The sequence below is a fragment of the Sorex fumeus genome, unplaced genomic scaffold (genome assembly GCF_029834395.1).
Source record: "Sorex fumeus unplaced genomic scaffold, SorFum_2.1 ptg000044l, whole genome shotgun sequence".
NCBI classification, from domain to species: Eukaryota; Metazoa; Chordata; class Mammalia; order Eulipotyphla; family Soricidae; genus Sorex; species Sorex fumeus.
Window position 1 is genome coordinate 8,427,327 of NW_026606101.1, and position 24,656 is coordinate 8,451,982.

General features: G+C 51.2%; 1 protein-coding gene across 2 annotated transcripts in view; it reads right to left on the minus strand.

Moving 5' to 3' along the window:
• Window positions 1-8,912: 8,912 nt before the first annotated feature.
• The window catches only part of RPRD1B (regulation of nuclear pre-mRNA domain containing 1B), a 54,914-nt gene continuing 39,170 nt past the window's right edge, over window positions 8,913-24,656 (minus strand). For both annotated transcript variants that reach the window (XM_056121217.1, XM_056121216.1), the window contains one exon: window positions 8,913-11,335. In XM_056121217.1, the coding sequence (XP_055977192.1) occupies window positions 11,186-11,335 (150 nt within the window). In that variant the 3' untranslated portion in view covers window positions 8,913-11,185. The remainder of the gene's footprint in view (window positions 11,336-24,656) is intronic.

Below are 24,656 nucleotides of genomic sequence, written 5' to 3' on the forward strand. Positions count from 1 at the left end.
AAAATGAAGCATTTTTACTGGATACAAAAATAATATGTTTCTATATAACCTCCCAAAGGGTTTTTAAGTTTTAATTTATTTGGTTTTTGGACTGTACCTGGCTGTGTTCCGGGCTTACCCCGGCTCTCTGCTCGGGGAATCACACCTGGTGACGCTCAGGAGACTCTATGGGATGCCAGAGATCAAACCCTGGTCCCCCATGAGCACCCTCCTACCCACTTTACAGAAGTTTTAAGTGAAGCTTCTGGAAGGAAGAGCTGCACCCAGAATAGGGAGTGAGAAGCTCTCCAGAGCCCAGAGATGAGAAACAGGCAAGCGAGCGCCTCAGTGGCCAGGAAGGTTCAAGCAGGGCCGGGATGGGCTGCGTCCAGGCGCGGCCGGAGACAGCCTGGGCTCAGGCCAGGCCTCAGCTCTTCTCCATTAGCCTGTGGGGGCCTCTCTTTTTTGGGCGTCTTTCAAAGTCAACCTAATCCCTCTGTGGAGGCTGGTAGAAGAGCCACGATTTATGGCTCCGGGAAATGTTTGCATCGAGCCTTAATCTTATCTCTGTCCACTCCTCGCCCAGGCTTGGCTTTTTTCAGAGAAAACCCGCAGCAACGGCCAGTTCTCATCTGTTCCCGGGCAGGCCCACCGGACTTATCTCCTCGGTTCAGCCCTCCGCTTCCTCTGAGCATCGGGATGGTGGTCTGGGGTGGTGTGGGGGTGTCAGGGGGTCCTCTACAGCACGAGCCTGAGGATTCACACCTCTAAGGACCCCTAGAGTCAGGGTGTTTTCTTTTCTAGTTTTGTCTTGATTTGTGGTCACACTCTGCAGTGCTCAGGGGTTACTCCCAGTTCTGTGCTCAGGAATCACTCCTGACAGTGCTCAGGGGAGCAGTGCCAAGAATCAAACCCGGGCCAGCATGTGCAAGGCAAAAACCCTACCTGCTATACAATGACTCTGGCCCCAAGTCATGGTGTTTTCAATGCTACAAATTCCTTTTTTTTGCTTTTAATTTGTTCTATTTTGTTTCATTTGGGGGCCTCACTTGGCTGTGCCCAGGGCTTACTCCGGCCTCTGCATTCAGGGATCACTCCTGGCGGGGCTCAGGGACACATACATGATGCTGGAGATGGAACCAGGGTCAGCCGTGTGCAAGGCAAACGCTTTAACCCCTGAAATATCTCTCTGGTCCCGGCTTTCTGCTTTTCACAATTAGAGTTAGGTTAGATTTAGGAATAGGGTTAGGTTAGGGTCAGAGTCAGGTCAGATTATGGTTAGAGTCAGAATTAGGTTAGATTATGGTTAGGGTCAGAGTTAGGTTAGATTATGGTCCAGGGTTAGGGCTAAGTTTATAGTTAGGGTCAGGTTAGAGTTAGGGTTAGGAATTGGGTTAAATTTAGGTTTAGCATTAGGTATAAGGTTTGATTTAGGTTTAAAGTTAGGGTCAGAGTTGAGGATGGATTTCACTTTCAGTATAGGTTAGTGTTAGGGTTCACAAATTCTTTTACAGAGCCAAAACTTTTATGCACCCCCCAGTCAAGTGAGTCCTTGGTCACACCTATTGCCCACACACTAGTTACCAGGCTAGGTTGGGTTTTGCGGGCACTTCTCTAGCAGAGTTGCTCTGGCAGGAGCGGACGGCAGGCATGGAACCCCATGTCTGCAGAGAGCCTGCCCCCACCCAGACATGCCCCAAACCACTAGGGCAATAACCCCCAATCCCCACCACGCGGGGCCAGGAGGCAAGCGGAGGCTTATAGCTTAGGCCCGTGGCTACATGTCCTGGGGCCTTGGCTCTCTCAGAATGGGGCTCACGGGCGCCCCTGCTTTACACAGGTGACCTTGAGGGACGGAGGAGACAGCAGCTGAGTGAAGCAGGCCCCCTGACTTGCTGGCTGTGGCCACGGGCAGCATCTTAGATGGGGGGTTGCCTCTCAGCACCACTTTCTGGATTCTCCTGCAGCTGGGACCTGGGGTGGGGGGCAGCCCTGCACCCCAGTGGGGACAAGGCCGGAGGGCTCTGAGGGTCACAGAGGCTCCTGCCAAGCTGGGCCATTCATCCATTAGTGAATCTGTTTCCAGAAAGCCCTCCCTCAGGGTCTGCTCTCATGGGCCCCCAAGGAGGGATGCTGCCCCCATTGGCAGCCCCCCCCAACTGTTGGCTGAGACCCCAGATAATGCAGTGAGGGACCATTCCTCAAGCTGGAGGCATGAAGCCCACTGTCCACCAGCAGGCTGTGCTGACCCTACCCTTCCTGACAACAGGAAATGGCAAATTTAGCCCTGGCAAGACCAAGAATAACCTCTTCATTTCCGGGGGTCAGGAATCTGAGACTTAGGGTTTCCGGGGTAGGGAGGGTGGGGGTGGGGGTTTTGTCTCAAGGTTTTACCATGAGGCTGCAACCCGAGTTTGGACCATCCTGTGGCCAGATTGCGGGAAGGTCAGACTCCAAACTCACTCTGAGGGGACCGTTTCCAAGCTGGTTCGATCCCCAGCACTGCAAACAAACAAACAAACAAACGAAAAGGAAAATGAGCAAGCTGACTGGAAGACAGACAATGCACCAGGCCGTGCCCAGCGCCAGGGAGCAGGGAGGAGCCAGACAAGGCAGAAGACCAGAAGACGAAACCGTCTTAGCGCCAAGCTGCCCCCTCCCCCCACTTTTTTTTTTTTTTTTTTTTGCTTGTTGGGTCACACCCAGTGATGCTCATGGGATACTCCTGGTTCTGCACTCAGGAACTAACTCCTCGCAGTGCTCGAGGGACCTTATGGGATGCTGGGGATTGAACCTGGGTCCACTGCGTGCAAGGCAAATGCCCTACCTGCTGTGCTATTGCTCCGCCCCGTCTCACCCCCCACCCCTTCTAAAACGTTTCATGAGTCCACCATGATTGGTTCTGTCTGTCCCACACTCGGGAGGCAAGGACCCAAGAATTTGGAAACCAGGATCTGTCGGGGAGGTGTAGGGGCTATCACAGGGTAGCCGACTTCAGGGGGGCTGCTGTAGGGACCCCACACATCCCCAGAGGCCACGTGCCCACCAGATGCAGCTGCCCAAGAACCAGGAGTGGCCCCCCTTGTCTCGTTCTATGGGTCCCCAAGACCCTAAATACCCCAAGCCCCAAATCTCAAGCCTGCTTTCCTGGACCAAGCCACGAGGCCTGGTCCCCATCATCACTATAGCCCTCCTCCCTGCCCGCCATCCCACCCCCATCTCTGCCCGCTGTTGTGTCCCTAGCCCCCACCCCCCACCCCCCATGCCCACACTGTCCTCCCGATCCTGTCTTCCCACCGGGGGCCACAGGGGACTCTCAGTACACAGACCATCATCTTCCCCAGAGGCTGCCCGAGAGCCTCGCCACTAAGACCCACATCCTCTCCCCAGCAAGATGCCACTGAGGGGGCTCCCCCCATCCCCAAACCTCACACCGGGTCCCTTCCTCTCCCTGGAACCCCACACTCTCCAGCTTGCCTGGGGACCCTGCTTCTGCCCTGTCCCCAGCACCCAGTTAACCTTTCCCCCACCCGCCCCAGGTCTCGGCTGTGTCCTGTGGAAGACCCCACTCGTCTTCCCAGCACCCCCTGGGGCTGTCTTGCTCCAAAAATCAGGAGCCCTGGGGCAGGGCTGTGTCTTCTTTTGCTGTTGGGACCCCACACCTGTCACCAGTGGGTACTTAGGAAACATCTGTTGAAAGGAAAACCTCATTCACGTCCTTGCGTGGATGATGAGAAATGGGAAACCCCTTCCTCTCGCCCCCAGAATGCCACAGCTCCGAGGGGACCCAGCCAGCCAGGTTTCTCATTTCCGGAGAGGAGACTGGGGTGCACGACTGGGAGGCTCCCAGGCTGGAGAAGGGGGGATGCCAGGGCGGTGGCGACACGTAGCCAGCCCATTTCCACATCTGTCAGAACGCTCTTGGCTTCTGCCCCCACCAGGTTGTCCCCAGAGCACCTGACTGGCTGACAGACGGCCCCAGTCAGGCTACAACCTTGACACAGACAAACTTGCTGGCAGACACCTTCCCTTCTGCTAAATTCTCTTCTTAGTTTTGTATTTGAGATGACACCTTTTTGTTGTTGTTGTTGTTTTGAGGACACACCCGGTGAAGCTCAGGGGTTTCCCTGGCTCTGCACTCAAGAATTACTCCTGGAAGTGCTCAGGGAGACCATCTGGGATGCTGGGGATCGAACCTGGGTTGGTCATGTGCAAGGCAAATGCCCTAACCACTGTACTAACTCTCTGGCCCCTGGGGTGGCACTTTTATCCCCAAAAGTCCATCTTTTGAAAATAATCTGGATTCCTCTCAGGAATTCTCGACCCCTTAGAGCTAGCAGGCCCTGAGATGTTATGAGCCAATGCCAGACAGGGAAACTGAGGCCAGAGGAAAACAGAGGCTTTTTTTCAGATGACTAGAGACTGACAGGACACCTGGGATCTCCCCAGCCACGGTCAGCCCCGGTCTCTACAGCAGGCTGCGAGCAGGGCCAGACCGACAGGTTCTCCTGGAACAGATATTGGGCCCAGAAAGTGGTCAGCTCTGCAGAGTCCTGTGGCACGGTCACTCTCTAATTGAAAAATTGGTCAACAGGCTAGCGTTCCAAAGTGAGCTAAGTTATCCACCAACTACCGGGTGTTCCAAAACCAACAAGCTGATAGTGAGAACAAACCGGATGTAAAAACAAACTGGCATTCCAAATAGAGGGGCGAAAAAACACCCCCAACTCCCAAGTGGTTTTCAAATGAGCAGCAGCATGGAAACGGGTGGGATGGTTCCGGGCACAGGTTCCAGGCCTTCCGGGAGGAGGAGACTGGATTGGGGCAATGTGGATTCTGGGCCTCTGGGGAGCTGACCCTTGGCTGAACCACACATGGTGGCCATGCTGGCCTGCCCCCACTGGCTGAATGCCCGCCCTCCATGTCTTCTTTAGGCCTCTGTGCCTTCCCTGCAGGGTGTGGGACCCTTCTCTGCAAGGTGCCCCGCAGACAGCAACAGCTCTGCAGCCGGAAGGGGAGTCTGCCCAGATCCAGGGCTGGTCGGACCCGCGTTCCCAGGTCCTTCATGCTCCAACGTCCTTCCTGAGCCCAATCAACTTTCACTGCCTCACATGGCACTCTCCGTCCCCACGTGCTTGCTTTGGCGGAGACCGGTAAGAAGGTCACTCTGGGGACAGATTTCCAGCCAGCAAACGAAGTCCAGATGCCACATTCCGGGCACACGGAAGCCACGTCGGGACGGCCTTTCTGGAGCTTCAAAAGCAGCCCCCGCTGATACCAAGAGAGGGTCTGGACACGAGGCATGACAGCTCGCAGACGAATTGTCTTTCTGTGACCTTGCCAGGAGCTGTCACCGCGTGGGAGGGCGGAGGGCCCTGACATCCCGTCGGTGGCTGTGCCTTTCATCTGGAGGTGACCCAGGGGTTCTGGGCAGACTTGCTTTATGGGGATTTGGGCACACGTCAAACTGGGGAACTTTAAAATAGCAACGGCTGTCTTCCAAGCCCACTTCTCGGTAGTGGAGTGTCGGAATGATGAAGGAAAACCGGAGGGGGTGAGGGCCTGGCAGAGACCTCCAGCCCGCCGCCGCCCCCCCCCCCCCCCCACTCTCTACGTACCGGGAGCGCCTTACAAGAGGGGCCGGGCTGCCTGGGGCGGGGTGGGGGTGGTGTGGGGTGCAGTTTACAATTCTTCCTAGCTGTGGGTCAGAGGAACCCCCCTGCACCCCATTTGACTCTACTCTCAGGGCCTTCCTTGCTAGATGCACAGCAGGCCTCGGCCCCTGGTTGGCCTGTGGCCACTCAGCCTTGCCGCCCCCTCCTGGGTGGCTGGATTCGAGGCCCTCCAGCTTCTCCTCATGCCCCCAGGCTCCCTCTGCAGTGTCTTTCCAAGAAGCTGAGACTTGAAGACACAGAAGGGAGCTGGGAAGAGGGAGGCAGTCGAGAGACCCGGTGGTGCTCGGGGCTCACTCCTGGCTGTGCTCAGGGATCACTCCTGGTTCAGGGCTCACTACTAGCTACGCTCAGACCCTACTTCTGGCTCTGTACCTAGGGCTTACTCCTGGCTGTACTCAGGCCTTACTCCTGGCTGTACTTGGGCTTACTCCTACCTTTTTTTTTTTTTTTTTTGGTTTTTGGGTCACACCCGGCGATGCTCAGGGGTTACTCCTGGCTCATGCACTCAGGAATTGCTCCTGGCGGTGCTCGGGGGACCATATGGGGTGCTGGGAATCGAACCTGTGTCGGTCATGTTGGCTGCGTGCAAGGCAAACGCCCTACCCGCTATGCTATCGGTCCAGCCCCTTACTCCTACCTTTGTGGCTCAGAGACCACTACTGGCTTTGAGCTCAGGTCTTACTCCTGGCTATACTCAAGGCCTACTCCTGGCTCCGTGCTCACGGATTACTCTTGGCTTTGTGTTCAGGCCTTACTTCTGGCTATGGTCTGGGAACACTCCTGACAAGCCTTAGGGGATCTTACGTGGTGGTGGGAATCAAACCTGGGACCAACGTGTGCAAAACATCTATTTAACCCTAACCCTCATTCAGTAATCACTGAGACCCTTCCTAATTGCTACCTGATATAGCAGGGTTTTTTTCCCCTTGGCCACAACCAGTGGTACTCAGGGATCACTCCTAGCAGTGCTTAAGGGTCTATATAGGATGAAGGATCAAACCCCAGTCGGTCACTTACAAGACAAGCATCTACCCACTCTACTATCATAGCTAGGGCCCCACACCGTTCCTTTTCGATAAACACCTTGTTTAAAATGAAGAGATCTATTACAACTGCTTTTTTCATTTTGTAACTAAGAATTCATAGGCACTGAAAAATTGAGTGCCTTGGGGCCTGACCTGGCTTCAATCTCTGGTACCACACATGGTCCCCTGAGCAGACCCAGGAATAGCCCTGAGCACGGAGTGTGCGCCCTCCTAAAAAAGACAAATTGAATGCCTGGAGTCAGAACCCACATTTGGCACGCAGCAGCCCCCTACTCCCCAAACATTGGCTGCAGGCCCCTTCCAAAGTGCTGTATGCAGAAACTGATTAGCAAGATCCTTTGTAGGTAGAAATATCTCAAAGCGTAGTTGTAGAACTTGAGATCTGGGAAGAACTTTGCAGTTTCTTTAGTCAACCTCAGTCACCTCCTTGAAGGGGCAGCCGAGGTCCAGGAAGGCCTTAGCCTTAGAATTTGTCCCAGGTCATCACGGGGAGAATAGATATGGGTGAATACATGCTGCAGCTGCCCGATCCTGGTCAAAAATATTTAAGTCTGAGTCACAGGAATTACAGTATTTATCAAACCGGTGGTAGAAGTGAACGTGCAACGCAAGGGAACTAGTTCAGAGTTCAAAAATATTGAGCAAACTGGGCTTTCAACACAACAGAAAGCCTGTACGAATTCCAATCTACCATGTGGTAGAATAATGGATTCTTAATTGAATCTCTGCCTCAGAGTGGAAGAAGGAGTCTTGAACGGAAAATCCCAGGGAGGAGGCGATGAGATATGACTTCAGGCCAGAGTAAAAAGTCTGGGGAGACGGCAGGCAGTGAACCAGGCTGGGAAAAGGTTTTTCGCTCACACCAAATGCAGATCCCTTGTGTCCAGTCCATATCTGCGCGTGCCCCCACCTCCCTAGTCTTGCTCCTGTGTTCTGACTCCTAACACTGTAAGCCCATGGGTTCATACTTGCCCCCTTCTCAAAAGAACAGGTGTGCACAGCGCAAATATGACTGAACTGATTTAATAAATCCGCGGGTATGTGCTGCGGTGTTCTCAAACTCCAGTCTTGCACGCTTCTCAGGCAACACAATGATCAAACGCGCTTTCAGGGCTGGCAGGGAGCCGGAATAGTCTAGTCCGAACCCACGTTTCAAAGATAAGAATACGAGGCCCCAAAAGGGAAGGACTCCGCCCAGGAAGGCCAGACAGTTAATGGCTTTGATGGCCAAAATGAAGCATTTCGACAGATTCACGGACTCTTGGGTTGTTCAGCTTTGGGGACCTTGGTCACATTTTGCAGCCTGAAGTGCTAATTAAACCAGAGAATTATGGACTTCCTATTTATAGGTAGGAGCGAAGATATTAACTAGGCCATGAAACCTGGGGACAGGAAAGAGCTCTCATCTCCCAAGATTCACCCATCACGGCCAACCTTTATATTTTAAGGCAGAACGTGGGGGTCGAATAACCTGCGCTTTCCTATTTCTAGACTTGGACTCGAGTTCCACTCAGCCCCAAAAGCCCAGAGCTATGGCCGAGAGAAGGGGAACTCCCTCCCCCGGGCCAATGTTGCTCTCCCAGCAGGAGTGGTGAAACCAGCCTTGGGGATCTACCGATGGCTCCCCCAGGCTGGGTCTGACACAGTTTTTCTATTACTTTGAGTTTTAACCAATAGTAGTCAATATGCTTTCACTGAACTTAAAAGTGCAAAGCAAGGACAAAGGAAGCCCACAGTGTTTGGAAGAGACATGCCACTCGAGCTGGCGGTTCTCTCATGCTTCACTTTCATGGTTCACAGTGACTTTCGCTCTGCAGCCAACATCAACTCTCTCGCGGGAGAACTGCTGGTGTGAACAAAAATGCTGAAATCAAAGCACTTCCCAGCTTCAATCTGTTAGAACCCGTGTGCCACTGGGGAGTCACTTAACCTCTCTCCATCAGCTCCCTCTGCTGTACAGTGAGTCTCAAACTATTCTGAGTACCCAGAGCCCTCTCCTGGGTACTGTGGAGGTTGGCCAATTAAAGCTAATTAAGCCCTGGGAAAGAACCAGAAGATACTGTGCAAGTGCTGAGTATTTATGGGCCGCGAACAGTCGCAAACACTCCGAAGGGACAGGGATCTGCAGACAGCAGGCCTGCCGGGTGACTCCTGGACACAGAAGGGCCCCAGGCACAAGGCACCCTGCAGGGCAAACAGACACCACACAGTGTCATTCAACAACACCATCTTTATTCAAAAATAGATATCTATGAGACATTTCAGAATATACTGCTGTCACCAATGACAGCCTATACTTCTAAATAAAGTCCTAAATTAATATACAAATTTAAGCTTTAAAAATATTCTTTAAGGGGGTGGGGGGAGGAACCCAAAAAACAAAAACAAAAGAAGATTGAAGACTTTCTGAGGAATATGCCCTAGAGGAAAGGCCCTTTGAGGTCTAGGGATGCTCTAAGAAGGAAAGAACCAAACAAACACCCTCCCCCCCAAAAAAAACACAGAACTGCCCAACCCCCACCCACTCACCTCATACATACAAGGAGAAAGGATCGATTAAATTAAACAGATGAAATAAGCACATGTAAAGAAGAGGTGGGAAGAAGTAAGATTCGAAGAACAAAAGCATTTCATTAAAAAACTAAAAACAAAGCAGACTCCCTCACAGGAAGTGTACTAGTAACAGGTGCTGAGGGCCAACACATTTCATCTACATAATCGCTACAGATTCCATGTTTCCTGTTCCTGCAGTAATAATTCTGCAGCAGTTGCTGGTCGGACTCCATCAGATGCAATGGAGCTGGGGCACACGCTCTGCTGTCGTGACGTCTGCGATGAGCCGCTCGGCCTGGCCCACCCTGGCTGCTCGGCAGCGACCCACCTCCCCGGAGGAGGCAGCCAGTCCCCGAGGGGACTCCTGAGACCCAGGGAGGGGTGATGCGCAGAAACAGCAGCCATTGGCATCAATCTCGCACTTTGTTAGGTCACCCACTGCCGGTGGCCTCTGGGAGAAAAGCTTCAGATACAGACTGGTTAACTGAAGGAGGACAGGACCACCGGCAGGCAACAGCGTCTGCTCGGACCCGCCAGCGCGACACGTTCTACAGCGACACTGCCCATCTGATGCGGCTGTTCGCCCTCTGCTCACGGAGCCAGGAGAGCTCCTCAGAGGGAAGCCAGATCTATTATTAAAAGCAGGTTGTTATCTTATGATGTAAAAGTACATGTCATTGGCTTTTTGGTAATCTTGAAAATTGAGTCAAAACAAACAAACAAAAAATAAAACAAACAAAACCCCAAACACGTGACAGATTTAGATTCTGAAGCCCCTTCCACTGAATGCCCCTCTTTCTCCAGTTTGAATTCCAGCCTCTGGACTGTGATTCCTGTTAAAGCACTGAGGCGAATCACTTCCTACCCTTTTCCATGTCAAAAACGCCCCCGCCCCCTCACAATGTGTTCCCCCAAAAAGAGCAGGTGGGGCCTTCACTAAAAACAAGGTAAAAATCTTTTCTCACTACATCACACAGTCGGGATGTCAGGTGGCATGATAATGGAATCAAAACCCTACACGGACACTAGCCCCAGCCCCTGATGCACCATCTGCTACGCATGCGCGGCCTGCTGCCTACATCTCACGTCCAGTCTCTGAACTGCGGCCATAGAGCAGGCAGCAGACGGGGTGCTGGTGTGTCCTACTTTCGCAGAGAGGCCCAGACCTCCTCATGCGTGGGGGCCCACCACCGCCTTTCCAATGACCACCTTTGCAGGCTGGAACCCGCCCTGTGTCGGGGCAGGGACCCTGATCGCCTCTGGGAAGGTGATCTGGAGGAAGTCGAAGCAAACCATTTACCGACTTGCCGAGGCCTGCGATCCCTGTCACTCTGAACTACGACTTGATGTCCCCCGCACAGCTTCTTGCTAGATACTCGTCTGTTTCTACAACCAAGGGGCCTGACCTTTGACTGGGCGCTGCTCTAACGGGAAGGGAGGACGAGAGATTTGGCAAATTCTTTCTGGCAGAGCTGCCTGACAGTTGCGCCTCCCACCTTTTGGGTGGATGGCCACCAGAAGTCGGGGACTCCAGGACGAGCCCCCGGGCGGACACCTAGCCGAGCTCGAGCAAGCCCAGTTCAGAAGGGAGAAGCTGCTTTCGAGACACGCTGCCTCAGGGCCAGGAGTCTTCCGAAGACTTCCAAAGTACACATGATTTCTGTAACTTCTTGGGTGTAAAGGGAGCAGAGAATGGAAGAAGCGACAGGGGCAGGAGAACACGGAGCGGGCGGCACTCAGAACCTTTCCGAGCGTGACTCCAGACCGGGCTCGACTCGCCACGGGTCGGAACTGTGCTCAACAGGAGGCTGGAGAGGAGAATCAGAGTCTGTGATTCTGGGGGCGGGGGACGGGCCACTAGGGAATTTCCAGCCACGACTTGCCCTCTTCTTTCCGCTGGTTCAGATGGGGACCTGGGGCCCGACACCTGTCCTAGTCAGTGGAGAACAGGTCCCCGGCAGAAGGCAGTGGGGCCAGGCCCCCCGTGACGTTGGGTAGCAGCGAGAGGTCCGGCAAGCTCTGGATGTGGGACTTGAGCTCCTTGCGGACCTGGGTAACCCGAGCGAGCTTCTGTTTATATTCCTGCGGAAACAAAGAGAAGACGGAGAAACTCAGTCTGCTGATGGGCAGCTGCAGAGGACCAACCAGCCCCTCGCTCTGCTGCAACTCCCTCCCACCCAGGAGACTCCTCTCCCTGTCACAGAGACACCGTGCCAGCGTTTTCAAACTCTTTAAAACCTTACTAATTTCTGTTGGTTTGGGGCCACATTCATCAGTGCTTAGGAATCACTCCTGGTGGTACTGGGGAAACCACAAGTTGGTGCTGATGGATAGAACCACAATCAGTGGCCTGCTAGGAAAGTGTCGAACTCCTGCACAGTAGAAAAGACCCCTCAAAGATAAAACTTCAGATTGGAGTTCATGAACGGCAAGTGGGTAAAATGGCATTTAACTTCGTATTCCCAGGTAAAAAGAAGTGACATTTTGTATTTGAATTCTTTTTGAGCCGGTTCTTAGCTATTTCAAAATAGCTAATAAAACAGAGATGCTCAGAATTTCCAATTGTTTTGAGGCTCCGTCCAGGCATGGCGAGGAAGCAAGCACCGTCAAGCTGTGCTTCTGATTCAGCCCGGGCGGACAGTCTCCACAAACACTCGACAAGTCTGAGTACCCGTAGTGACTTCCCGGACCCTTGAGGTGTTTCCCAGTGGTGCTCCCCCACCATGACCAGCGCTCCCTGAGCTGGGCTTGGGGAGGGGTGGGGGTCTCTTGTTCTCTTGCAGCAAGAGGGAGGCTCTGCGGGGCACCCCCCTCCCCCCTTCACTGTGGCTCTGCATCTCCTGAATTTCAGGTAGAAAAAAAGGTCAAATCATTCCCGAACGTCTGCCCACGTTCTCTAAGCAGCTACTGAATGAGCCACCAGACTTAGGGGCCACTCACAAGGGTGCGACAGAGCACTTCACGTGAAGAATCCTTAAGAACAGGCTGAAAACACTGAGTTCCTGGACCCACATGCTGGGCTGACTCAGGAGCGCCTCACCAGGGAACAGTCTGTCCCCAGTGGGAGGGCGGACGCATCAGCAGAGGGGAAACCACCTCAGTTCAATACTCTCCTCTAGACAAGCTCTGCAGAAGAAACCCCGTCAACTTCTGCTGGGGATCGAAGAACGGTTGGGCGGTTATTATTACACTTCTGTATGTCACCCAAACCCCTTTATAATACTTCTACACTTCTCTTTTTGCAGTGTCAGGGATGGAGCTTAGGGCCCCGTGCTCCTGGGCACACTTTCTAAGCACTCAGGGCAGAAACTCGACTGCAATGACAGGAGAAATGCTCTCCATGGAAGCTCCTTTCTCGGGCCACTGTGACAACATCCTGCCCACCATGTGCCTCCCCAGGCCACTAACTTCAGCCTTCTGTGTGGTTTCTTCGTTCGGAGCAGAAGACACATGAGCTTGGGGTGAGGCCACCATTAGAGTAAGGGTGGGACGGTCACTGACAAGGAGGACAAAACTGGACTGTAAAAAGTTACTCTAGGGGCTGGAGCGATAGCACAGCGGGTAGGGCTTTTGCCTTGCATGCAGCCAACATGGCCGACACAGGTTCGATTCCCAGCATCCCATATGGTCCCCCGAGCACCGCCAGGAGTGATTCCTCAGTGCATGAGCCAGGAGTAACCCTGGAGCATCGCCAGGTGTGACCCAAAAAGAAAAAAAAAAAGTCACTCTAGAAAAAGGTCCGTGGTCTCCTTCCTACATGCTGAGAGGGAACCAAGGAAATTTAAAATAAGAAGGAAATATAGGGGCTGGAGAGAGAGTGCGGGGATTGGGCACAGAACCAGAGGCAGGACCCAAGCACTGCTGGGTGTCTCCCCTCTCCCACACCTCATAAATAAATAAAATGAAATACCATCTATATCAGCATGCAATGATAAGAGCAGGTGCTAAAACCGTGAAATACTCAGGTAGAAGCCTGAAAAAACATGTGCAAGATGCACACGAGATAAATAGTTGATTTAAAAAAAAAAACCTAAAAGATGGAGCGAAGTCCACAATTGTGGGCAGGAACAATACTGTTAAGGTGCCCATGCTTCCCAATGTGATCGAGAGTCAATGCAGTCCCAGGTGAATCACTACCAGTGACCGTGAGTGCTGAGAGAGACCCTCTAGTTCATGGAGAGGCGGAGGACCAGGGAAAGCCACGCAACTCTCCAATCACGAAAGATGACTGCAACAACCCATCCCTATTCCCTGAGCAGGCCCGGGGCCACAGCAGAGGAGGGTAGGGCGCGTGCCTTGTACTCAGCCAGCCCGAGTTCGATCCCTGGCACATGGTTCCCCGAGCCCTGCCCGGAGTGATTTCTGAGCTCAAAGCCATTGATCACCGGGTGTGCCCTCAAACCAAAAATAAAAAATTCACCTCTAACTCTTGAACCTTAGTAACCAAGAGCCTGCTGAGGACTCGAGCGTCACCTTACTGATGGCACAGATTTGGCACACTGCATACATATTGTTCCCTTTTAATAATGCTGAAGAAAAAGTGAAGATCAGAAGGAAGAAAAATGCATTTAGAGACAGTTACTGCTTGCTGTGTTCTGTGAGGTTATACTATTTACAGGAAAATCCGGATCAAAGTGGTCCTTCAAACTCATGTTCAAGGACCCACTGTATTGGAATGGCATGCGAACAATTGGTCACATTCACACACACCCCAACAAAACTTTTTGCAAGACTTCCTTTGCAAGGTAAAAAATTAACTTGGAACTAATCACAGACCTAAATGTAAAACTATAAGCTCTTAGACAGCAGCAGTGAATTTACCTGACCTCTGCTTTGCGGCTTTTTGCCTCCAACACCAAAGGCACGACACACAGAAGGAGAAAAAAAAAAGCCAGACTTTATTCAAAGGCAAGATCTCTGTTTTGTGAAAGGCACTCTCAGAGAGTGAAAAGACAAGCCACAAAATGGGCGGATGCATTCTGCAAAAGACACATCTTTATTTTATTTTTATTTATTTGGGTTTTGGGGCCACCGCCGATGGTGCTCAGGGATCACTCCTGGCAGGCTCCAAGGACCTGGGGTGCTGGGGATCAAACTCAGGACCGATGCATACAAGGCCAAGTGCCCTACCTACCGTACCATCACTACACCCGAGACAAGTCTTTGGGAAAACACAAACTAAAACAACAATAAGATACAGACACGCACTTACACCTGCTGCAAAGACCCAAATTCAGAGCATGACAATTCCAAATGCTGGGAAGGATGCGGAGCAACAGAATTCTCAGATACTGCTGGTGGCACTGCAAAGACAGTGCAGTGACTTTATCAGTCTGGCAGAAGTAAAACTATCTCACAACCAAGCAATGATGTTCATTGATAATTACTCAAGGTGTTTAAAACACATGTCCACACAAGTTTATGGTGCACTTTTTGTAACTGCCAAATCCTGGAAGCAACCAAAGCACTCTTCCATAGGTCTCGTACATCCAAGCAACAGCGTGGTTTTAGGTACTGAAGAGAAATGAGCTATGGAGCCATGAAAAGAGACGGAGGAATTGTGAAGCTAACTGAAAGCCGCCCATCCACGAAGGCCAATGCTGTACTCACTCCACTCTGGCATGCTGGAAAAGGAAAAACTATGGTGACAGGAGCTGGAGAGGAGGAGAATGAATAAGTGGAACAGCATTTTGAGGGTTCTGAAAATATTATAACGATGGACACATGCCACTGAACATCTGTCCGAACGGCGACTATGCAAACTGCTAAGAGTAAACCCTAAAGCGAACTATGGGCTTGGGGTGCCTATGACGTGCCAATGTGGGGTGATGACAGAATGCTTCACATACTACTCCAGTGGGAAACGCTGATACTGGGGGAAGATCGTGCATGTTTGGGGCACCTGGGAAATCTCGGTACCTTCCTCTTAATCTTGCTGTAAACAGAAACTGCTCTTTAATAAAAAATATGCATTGGCTGAGAGTTAAAAATGCCAGGTCTTTTGGGGTTTGAATATGAAAATATTCAAAATATGGTGGTGGTAAGGTGCGATAATGGTGGGATTGGTGTTTGAATTTTAAATGTAATCAAATATTGTGAACAACTTTTTAAAACTTAAAAATAAAATAAAATTCCTGGCCATCACACAGAGATATATATGTCAATCAGCAGTTCAACATTTTTAGTATCTGCTTTACCAATAAAATGGGCTGGAGCAATAGCACAGCGGTAGGGTGTTTGCCTTGCGCGCAGCTAGCCCGGCTGAGCTGGGTTCGATTCCTCCGCCCCTCTCGGAGAGCCCGGCAAGCTACCGAGAGTATCTCGCCCGCACGGCAGAGCCTGGCAAGCTCCCCATGACGTATTCGATATGCCAAACACAGTAACAACAAATCTCATGATGGAGACGTTACTGGGCCCACTCGAGCAAACTGATGAACAACGGGAGGGCCTTTACCTTTACCTTTATGCATACAAGTAAAAATTACCTTTAAAATTATTAAAACATGTACCTGCTTAAAATGGAAATTGAATCTAACCTACGGATTAGCCTAAAGTCTTGAGATAAGCAAATGAGCAGTTAGGTCAAACAATTACTTCTATAATCCCCTGAATAGATTCAATCACTACCAACTCTGATCTATTGCTCCTCTCCTTAAAAACAAACAAACAAACAAACAAACAAACACAACAACAAAAAAAAACCCAACAAAACCCAAACCAAAAAGCTCGGCCTTTCCAAATAAAAGTCATGTACAGATGCTGCGGCAGAATCAACAACAATATAACAGTGACTCCAAACCGAACGCCCACCTCACCAGCCTTCCCCCGCCCCCAGCCAGAAGCAGGTTCAGATGCTTCCTCAGCGAGGTGACCCCCACCCCCATCTCCCCTTTCCACTTAAACCTCTTTGGTTCTGGAAGGTAAAGGAGACAGAACTGAGTACACCCAAGAAGCATTTTCCCTCAACCTCTCAACCTGCTCTCTGGCCAAAGTGTGGGCTACAAACAGTCGTCACGAAGCTCCAAACCACGCCCTCAGCAACTCCTGTCCTCGGAAGAAACCCCAGCCTCGCACGAAACCTCTAAAGGCCACGTCCATGTGACGAGCTCCATTTGAATTCTTCTGACTCATTAAGTGTGCCACGTCCCGCAATCTCTGATACACCAAGAACCACTCAGGTGGAGAAATGAGGGGGCCAAGTGGCCGTACGCGCCTGGCTTGAAATGCCTCACGCCTGTGTGTCACAAAGAATCGGGCCACCGTGCCTCATGCAGGAATCCAGGAAGCCAGCGCCAGGAGCCTCCTCTCTCCACAGCCCACATGGCCTGCCCGTGTCCCTGCAATCCTGCCCTCTTCCAGCACCAAGTGCCAGCGAGGAACGACACACCAGACCCATGCACTCCTGCCACTCTCCTTTCATGTCCCGGCCTGACTGACTCTGGGGTGCTGGTGAAGGAGAGGGGCTGAGGTGAGGCGTCCGTTTAGCGACACCCACCCAGGACTGCAAACCCCACTTCCCCGCAGAGGCCCCGCTGCTCTGCACCCCCGCTCAGGCCCCGGGGCGGGGAAGTGGGCATCTGTAACGAACTGCTGGGCTTATTGATCCGGTGCCCAGAGGTGTTTAAACCAGAGGTGAAGGCTCCATGTGGGGCTGCCAGATAACACTGGAGATTTATGCTCCTGGCAAGGCTTCGGACTCTCCCAACCAGGAGAAAATGTGTCTGACATGCCCTAACTGCTGCGGGCCCAGGAGACGCGACAGCCCGCGCGGCCGGGACAGCCGGTGAGGGGAGCGGGGCGCCCGCATTCTTTGCCTTTTCTGGCCACCGTGGCAAACCAGACCTGACATGCCGGAGATGAGCTCCGGGATAAAGCCCAGAGCTGGAAACAACAGGGGCTGACACCGCAATGACCTCTCCTCAGGAATTCCATTTTCAAAACAAAATCATAAGCGTGTCTGATGGCAACTCAAGTTAGGAAACGAGTGATCAAAATGTAAACACTGTCAAACCTCGTAATTTTTTCTTAGTAGGAAGTATTTACATAAAGCTTATGTCAGAAATAACACGGCTGGCAGGGCCTGACTTGATAAGCCGAGTACCAAGACTCACGGTTTCCTTTCTCTCACCCTGTTGTGCTACAAGACATATGGTATATAAAAACCACCCACTGCTCAGCTATTCCCAACCAAGTGTCATAAAGGGCTATTAGGCATGAAACAATTGATGACGGGCCTGTTTCAAAGGTGACCTGCTGCACTGAATGTAAGTCGAGGGATGATTTCACTCTCTGAAGACAGAGGGAGCCGGGTCGCCCCCCCCCCCCTGCTATTTAAACCCCCGCCCCTCTGCCCCCCCAGTCCCCTGGCCCTAACTGGAGGCTTACGCTATTTCCCAGGGAAATCAACCAGTCTGCTTCTAGGTCATTCAGTCATCCACTCATTCATCCCTTTTGTAAAGGGAGAGCAGTAATCTACCAGAATTTTTTAACAGTGTTTCAAGGATCTATGTGGGAACAAAAACCCATCACTGACCTGCACCTCTCTCCCAGCCAGCTCCATGCTTGCACATGACTTAGTGGCAGCTGCAACATTTCAAAATGATACATTCTGGGTGTCACAGCAGCGCTGGAGCTGCTGAGTAAGACACTGGGGGAGATAAAAGGAAAAGAGGAAACTGTGGGTCCCGGCCAGGGCCTCTCAAGCTCCATCACCAAGCCCGTAACAAGGACACACGCAAAGTCCTTCCCAGAAGTGCCCCAGGAGAGGAGCAAGCCGGGTGATCTGACCGTTTACTGGCCAAGCCAAAAAGGGAAAGTTTTCTTCTTAACTCAAAGTTACAGCAGTGTTCTCAGGGTATTTATTTCTCCCCGGAGGACCCAAAGAAGGGCTAATAAGGGATTGATTGCCTTCTGTCACAACAAAATTCCCAAACTGACAAGAGATTTGCAAAAGCAAGATTAGAAAAATAAAGTGTCTACACATAATTGAAGTAATACAAATAAATCTAACAAAAACAAAATGTCAGGAACAGGCAAAATTTCAAACCTTAATGTAAGCAGCAAGTTAATCACTTACAATTTAACTGGTGTCCAAAAGATTCTTTAAAAATATATTAATTTTAAAATGTACCAGGCTCAATAAAAATTATTACATTTTTTGCCACTTACTTGTTCCTGCTATAGAGAACCAGGTTAAATCAAAACACTGAAGCACAAGAACCATTCATTGTACACAGTCTGGATGTACTTTAGTTAACTAACAAAGCAGTAAGTCATAAGCAAGTAACCAGCACCCCCAGCCCCCAACACAGAGGCTTCCATAGGGCCATTTCCATATTAATAGAAAACCAGGTTCCTGAAGTGCAGCCGAACTGCCAAGTAGTGCAGGGAGAGACATGCACTCCTGGGGGTGGGGGTGGGCGCGACAACTCAAAGGGCAGGAAAAGGAGTGTTTCTACAGAGGATAATTCTAAGCAAGGTTTATTGGCATTTAGGTGCAAGGTCTGCTGGGGCCCTGGACCAGGTGCAACAGGAAGGATTCCATCGCTTTCCAGTAGCAGCCAGAAAATAAGAAATAGATTTCTTAGCAATAGCACAGCAGGTAGGGCGTTTGCCTTGCATGCGACCGACCCGGGTTCGAGAGAGTTCGAGAGTAATTCACCCGCAAGGCAGAGCCTGGCAAGCTCCCTGTGGTGTATTCCATATGCCAAACACAGTAACAACAAGTCTCACAATGGAGATGTTACTGGTGCCCCTCACGCCAATCGACGAACAACGGGAGGACAGTGCTACAGTGCTAGTTTCTAGACAAGATTGAGGATTGCTTTGATAGGAACAGACAAGACGGAAAATCCAAGCTCCAATTCTCCCCATTCTGCTTCCAGTGTGGCACACGAACCCCCTGCTGGACTTGGTGTCCTCACACCTCCGCAGGAAGGGAAACAACAAGGGGCAGCTGCAAGGCATCTGTGAAACTATTCAGCATGAATTAGTGGAGGGGGTGAGGAGGGTTAACTGGTTTATCATGTGAAGGAAAAGACAGAGAAACGGAAAGAATTCGACTTTTCAGATCAGGGCCACACCCAGCAAAAGCTGGTGGTGACTCTGGGTTCAGTCCTAGGAGTCACTCCTCGTGGCGTGAGGGGACCAGGTGGCACAAGGCATCCGTCGATCCTGGCTTCCGCCCAGCTGCCGAAGCCTCTCTCCAGCCCCCAGAGACCTTGCTCTGGTTTCTGCGCCACACCCAGTAGTGCCGGGGATTACCGAAGAGAACGATTCATGGGCAATGAAAGCCATCCTGCCAGAAATCTCAAGTATGTCTTGAAAGCTCAGCACGTTTACTGAAAGCTGGTTAGAGAAAAGGGCCCCCGAACTCCTGAACAAGTCACAGAATATACTTCTTCCTACAGTGAAACCCTTTCCATGGAAAGGCTGGGAGAGAAGGACTGGGTCCAAGGGGTAAGTCTAGATCTCATGGGAAAACCCTCAGCCCCGCACCCCCATCAAGGATGTACTGTGACTCAGTACATCGGGGGAAAAGTAACCTGGCAACCCTTCTCCCCGCCCCCAATTGCTAAGGCTTCTGCTGCCCCACGGATGACGTAAGAGCCTCCCACCCCGCGCTCCTCTAGCGAAGGGCAGGGTAATGCCCCCTTGGGAAACATCACCTAAAACAGGAGCAGGTGTGAATTAGCTGAGGAAGAAGCGGTGGAAGCAAGCAGGCAGTGTCCTAGGAAGAGAGGCCAACCCATGTAAGCCCCAAGCAGAAGGCCGCCCAGACAAATACAACGGGATACAAGAGACGCGGCTGATGAGGCCAACGGGGCTCATCAAAAGTCATGCTTTAGGATTTCACGGCAGGAGAATAAGCTCCGTGCTGCATCGGAGTGACAGGATGTAAGAAGAGATGCAGACCAATCAGCGATGAGCCACTGCAGGGAACCAGATGAGACCCTGAGAACAAAGGGGGTAGAGGTAGATGAAGAGGAGCCGGGGAGACAGAACAGTGGGTAGGGCGCTGCCAGTTGGACTCCCCGGCGCCACCTGTTACCAAGCAGACAGGAGAGATCCCTGAGCAGAGCCAACCCCTCGTCCCCAATAACGAAGAGAAGGGAGATACGGTAGAACAATCGAGACAATGAAGTCAGGGGCTCCGGGACTCCATGCTGAGGAGGGAGACAGCGGTGGTGGCAGAGGAGCTGTGGGCGCTGAGAGTGGCCCCAGAGGAGGCAAACCAGAGAGGCAGGAAACACGGGAGAAAGTGGATGAGGAGAATGCCTGGTTTTTGTCTGCTCCCATGGCCTGCGGGGCCACCTCCAGGGACTCCTGGTGTCCGGTTTTGAGGACCAGCAATGCCAGAGTGAGACGGGGAAAAAGAAGGACCGGTATGTGAGAAGGAAGAAGAGGGACAGTCTGGACCAACTACTCTGTGGTCTTCCCAAGGCTCCAGGCTGGCCATCGAGATGGAGGCATTCAGCACACAGGTGAAGGCAGTTCGACGTACAGACCAGAGGGAAGGAGACTCAGAGTGCGAAGAGGCCCAGGGGACTCCTGGCATGCACAGGGTGAAGACGCTGTGGGCTCCGGGTACACAAGGCAGTGTTGGAGAGCCAGGGCTAACTGTCAACAGCGTGTAAGTACCTTAACCCTTACCACACCTCTCTGGCCCCGAGAGAGACCTAAATGCACCAGCCCTGCCCCCACCCCAATCAAGAGAGACCAGACCCAACAGAGGTGGCATTTAGGAACCAGAGATGAAAAACACACACGGGTAATAGTAAAAAGGACACACAAGGTTTCCTAGAGGCGGTTCAGCACGCGAGCTCAGAAAGCCACAGCGGCAGCTGGCTGGTCCTGTCTCCTGGTCTTCGGCACTGTGGTGAGTTCCTGGGCTCTGCCCACACAGGGTTCGCTGAGATCAGATTATAATCATGGACACTTTTATCTTAACCATGAAAGTGGCCTGTACGATTCTTATCTCAAAAGCTCCATCTTACTGAGAGCACACTGAGACCAGGGTACAACTTCCTTAACTGCCAAGTATGGTTCCACTCACTCTCCCATCTTCACCAGGGGCGGGGGGAAGAGAGCAGCACCCAGCTCAGCAGCTCCCAGAGAACACTCACAGACCAGAGGGGATGGCATCTCTGCCTGCGGCCCACCTGCCCGCAGAGAACGTGGCAGCCTCCACACCCACCTCTGCCATGATGGCCCACCTCCACCCTGTCTCTCTGTGGGGCAGATCTGCTGGGCCAGCCTCACACTGCTTCCTCTCCTGTCACCGGGGAAAGATGGGCAGATCCGGGAAGGAGTACCCCCCCACCCCCGGCCCACAGGGAGCACCCAGGGACTCTAACTATAGACACCCCCCCCACACACACAGCAGCAGGAACACATGAAAACTGATGGGGAAGACGCGAAGAAGCCACCAGGGTCACGAGCAAACCACACCAACCAGCTCTGTAAAGCCCCAGAAAAGGACATTAGTGACACCAGGAGGAGGAGGTCTGATGAGCTCAAAGAAACGAGGGCACAGGCGTCTGAGAGCCGAAACAAGACAACAAGTAGAAATGCCAGAAGTGCCGAGGACAGCAGGTGACAGGAGAAACTCATTAGAAGCTCTGAGCAGCAGCACAACAAAAGTGAGGAAAAGAACGAGACGTTCTAAGATGAGATGGAGGAAACCACTAGAAAACAACCAATCAAAGATGGGGAAAAGTCTGAAAAATATCAACAGCACACCAGAGTACTAGGGGATGAGCTCAAGAGGAACAGCATGAATCACGGGCTACCTGAGGACCAGGAAGGCAAGTCTGATGAAGAACTAACGGTTAAGGAAGTCAGAGTTAAGAACTTTCCAGAATTGAGAAATGCAGGCAACCAAATGAGGACCTAAGGGCGCCAGAAAAAATCAACTAAGAAAAGTCAAGAGACCGGCTCGTCCTTCACGCCCTACAGAGGTCACGAGTTGCCCCCCACGAGCGGCTCTCTGGCATGGCCATGGCTCCAGAGGCAAAAGGACTTAATCCAGAGCCCGGCAGCTTGTGGCAGAAAAGTGAATGGACCATGCGTTAAACTATGGCGCCATGCCTCCCCAGGAGGGAAAGGGTGTTGCTCCCTTCCGCCTTTTGTGTCCACCCCCCAGCCCCAGCCCCAGCCCCCCCGGCAGCAAGGTGACAGCCAGGTATGAGCCAGCAGTGACGGGGCAACTGCAATCTCATGGAAAGGGGGGGCAGTACAAGCTCATCATTCATGCCCTACCGAGGTCACAAACTGCCTCCCACAATGGCCCTAACACCAGACGCACAGAAACCAATCTCGTAATTATCTGGCTCTCAGCAGAAATCCCTCCAGAATTACTTAGGAAAATTTCAGAAATCCAACATCATATGGCTTTCATAACCAGCTATAGAAAACAAATTTTTTTCACAATGCCCTTTCAGCAGATCTGACTGTTGGGGGGAAATTCTAAGCAATAATGGTGCATCTTTTGTCGAAATAATGAATGTAATCAAAGTAGAGAGAGAGTTAAGTAGAAATCATCTGCCTCACAGGCATTGGGAGGAGTGGAAGGGGGTATACTGGGGTTCTTGGTGGTGAAAAATATGTACTGGTGAAGGGAAAGGTGTTTGATCATTGTATGACCGAGACTTAATCTTGAAAGCTTTGTAACTTTTCCCACAGTCATTCAATAAATAAAAAAAAAAAAAAAAAAAAAGAAAGAAAGAAAAACTCAAGAGACACACTAAGTATGTACAGGCAAAAACCAAATACCGAAAAAGGCAAGATCAAAACAGTCTGTATACAAAGCAAAGTCCATCAGACTCACAGGGCTTCTCTCTATAAGCCAGAGGAGAACTTGGTGAGAGGAACATCTGGCCAGGATGCTCTAGCCAGCCAGGACATCACTCCGCTCGGCAAGGAACCTCACAGAGCTTCAGGGTGGGCGACCCCCCCCCCCCCCCCCGGGAATTCAGAACCTTGAGGTCAATTCTGCTAGAAGCATTAAAGGAACATCTTTCGAGGATAGGAAAACCCCAACATGTGGTGCCAGGCAGGGCACTCACGGTGCTTATAGCTGGGTTTACTTCTGGCTTGCTAAGGGAGATACATTTTCAATAATAAACTAGTCTCTCATTTTAATTGAATGTTCCATGTCTGATTAGGATTTCTTTTTTTTTTTTTTTTATTTTTTTATTAGTGAAACACCATACAATAAGGTTTTTTTTTTTTGGGGTCACACCCGGCATTCACAGGGGTTACTCCTGGCTCATGCACTCAGGAATCACTCCTGGCGGTGCTCAGGGAACCATATGGGATACTGGGAATCAAACCCGGGTCGGCCGCATGCAAGGCAAATGCCCTACCCGCTGTGCTGTGCTATTGCTCCAGCCTCTTATAATAAGGTTTTTATTACAATCTTTTACTTATTAATGTAGACACTAAGCAGGATCTTTAATATAAAGCCAATATTCCCTTTCTTAGAATATAACTTACTCTTAGTACTTTTATAGGCCAATTCAGATTTTCCCTTATATTTTTAATTCTCTTCACTATTCCAAAATTTTAATTTGTAGAATTTATCTATTTCATGTAAACTCTAAAATGTGTTAGCACAGAACTATTCATAATATTCTTTAAATTTACATGTCTTAAAAAATAAAAAGATTCAGTGGCTGGAGTCATAATACAGCATGTATTTTGCCTTCCCTTGCACGTGGCCAACCCAGCATCCTATATGGTCCCCTGAGCATCACCAGGAGTGATCCAGGAGAGCAGACTCATGAGTCAGCTTGAGCACTGCCAGAGAGGGACCACCCTCACCCTCCCCAAATAAAAATGATTCAGGACTTTTTTTTTTTTGCTCTTTAGGTCACACCCAGCTATGCTCAGGGGCTGCTCCTGGTTCTGCATTCAGGAATCACTCCTGGCAGTGCTTAGACCATATGGGATGGCGAGAATCGAACCCAGGTAAACAGCATGCACGCAAAAGCCCTACTAACTATACTAATTGCTCCAGCCCCTTAAATACTCTTTTGGCATTTAATTATTTACTTTCTTCTTGGGTTTTGGGGTCACGCCAAGTAGTGCTCAGGGCTTACTCAAGGTTCTGTGCTCAGGGATCCCTCCTGGAGGTGTTCAGAGGACCCTCTGGAGTGTTGGGGATCAACCCTGGTTGGCTGTGTGCAAGGCAAACACCCCAACCTGCTGTGCTATCACTCCAGCCCCCCAAATGACTCAGGACTTTAAAAAATTTTTTTCAATTTACAATTTTGTGGATTTCAGGAGATCAGTTCTATTCATCAATAGGAAAGGTGTCACCACCTCCATAAAAAATGGCCTCTCTTATTGGTGGACATAAAGTAGCACAGCGAGAGAGCAGCAAATGGTCAGAGTCATCAGA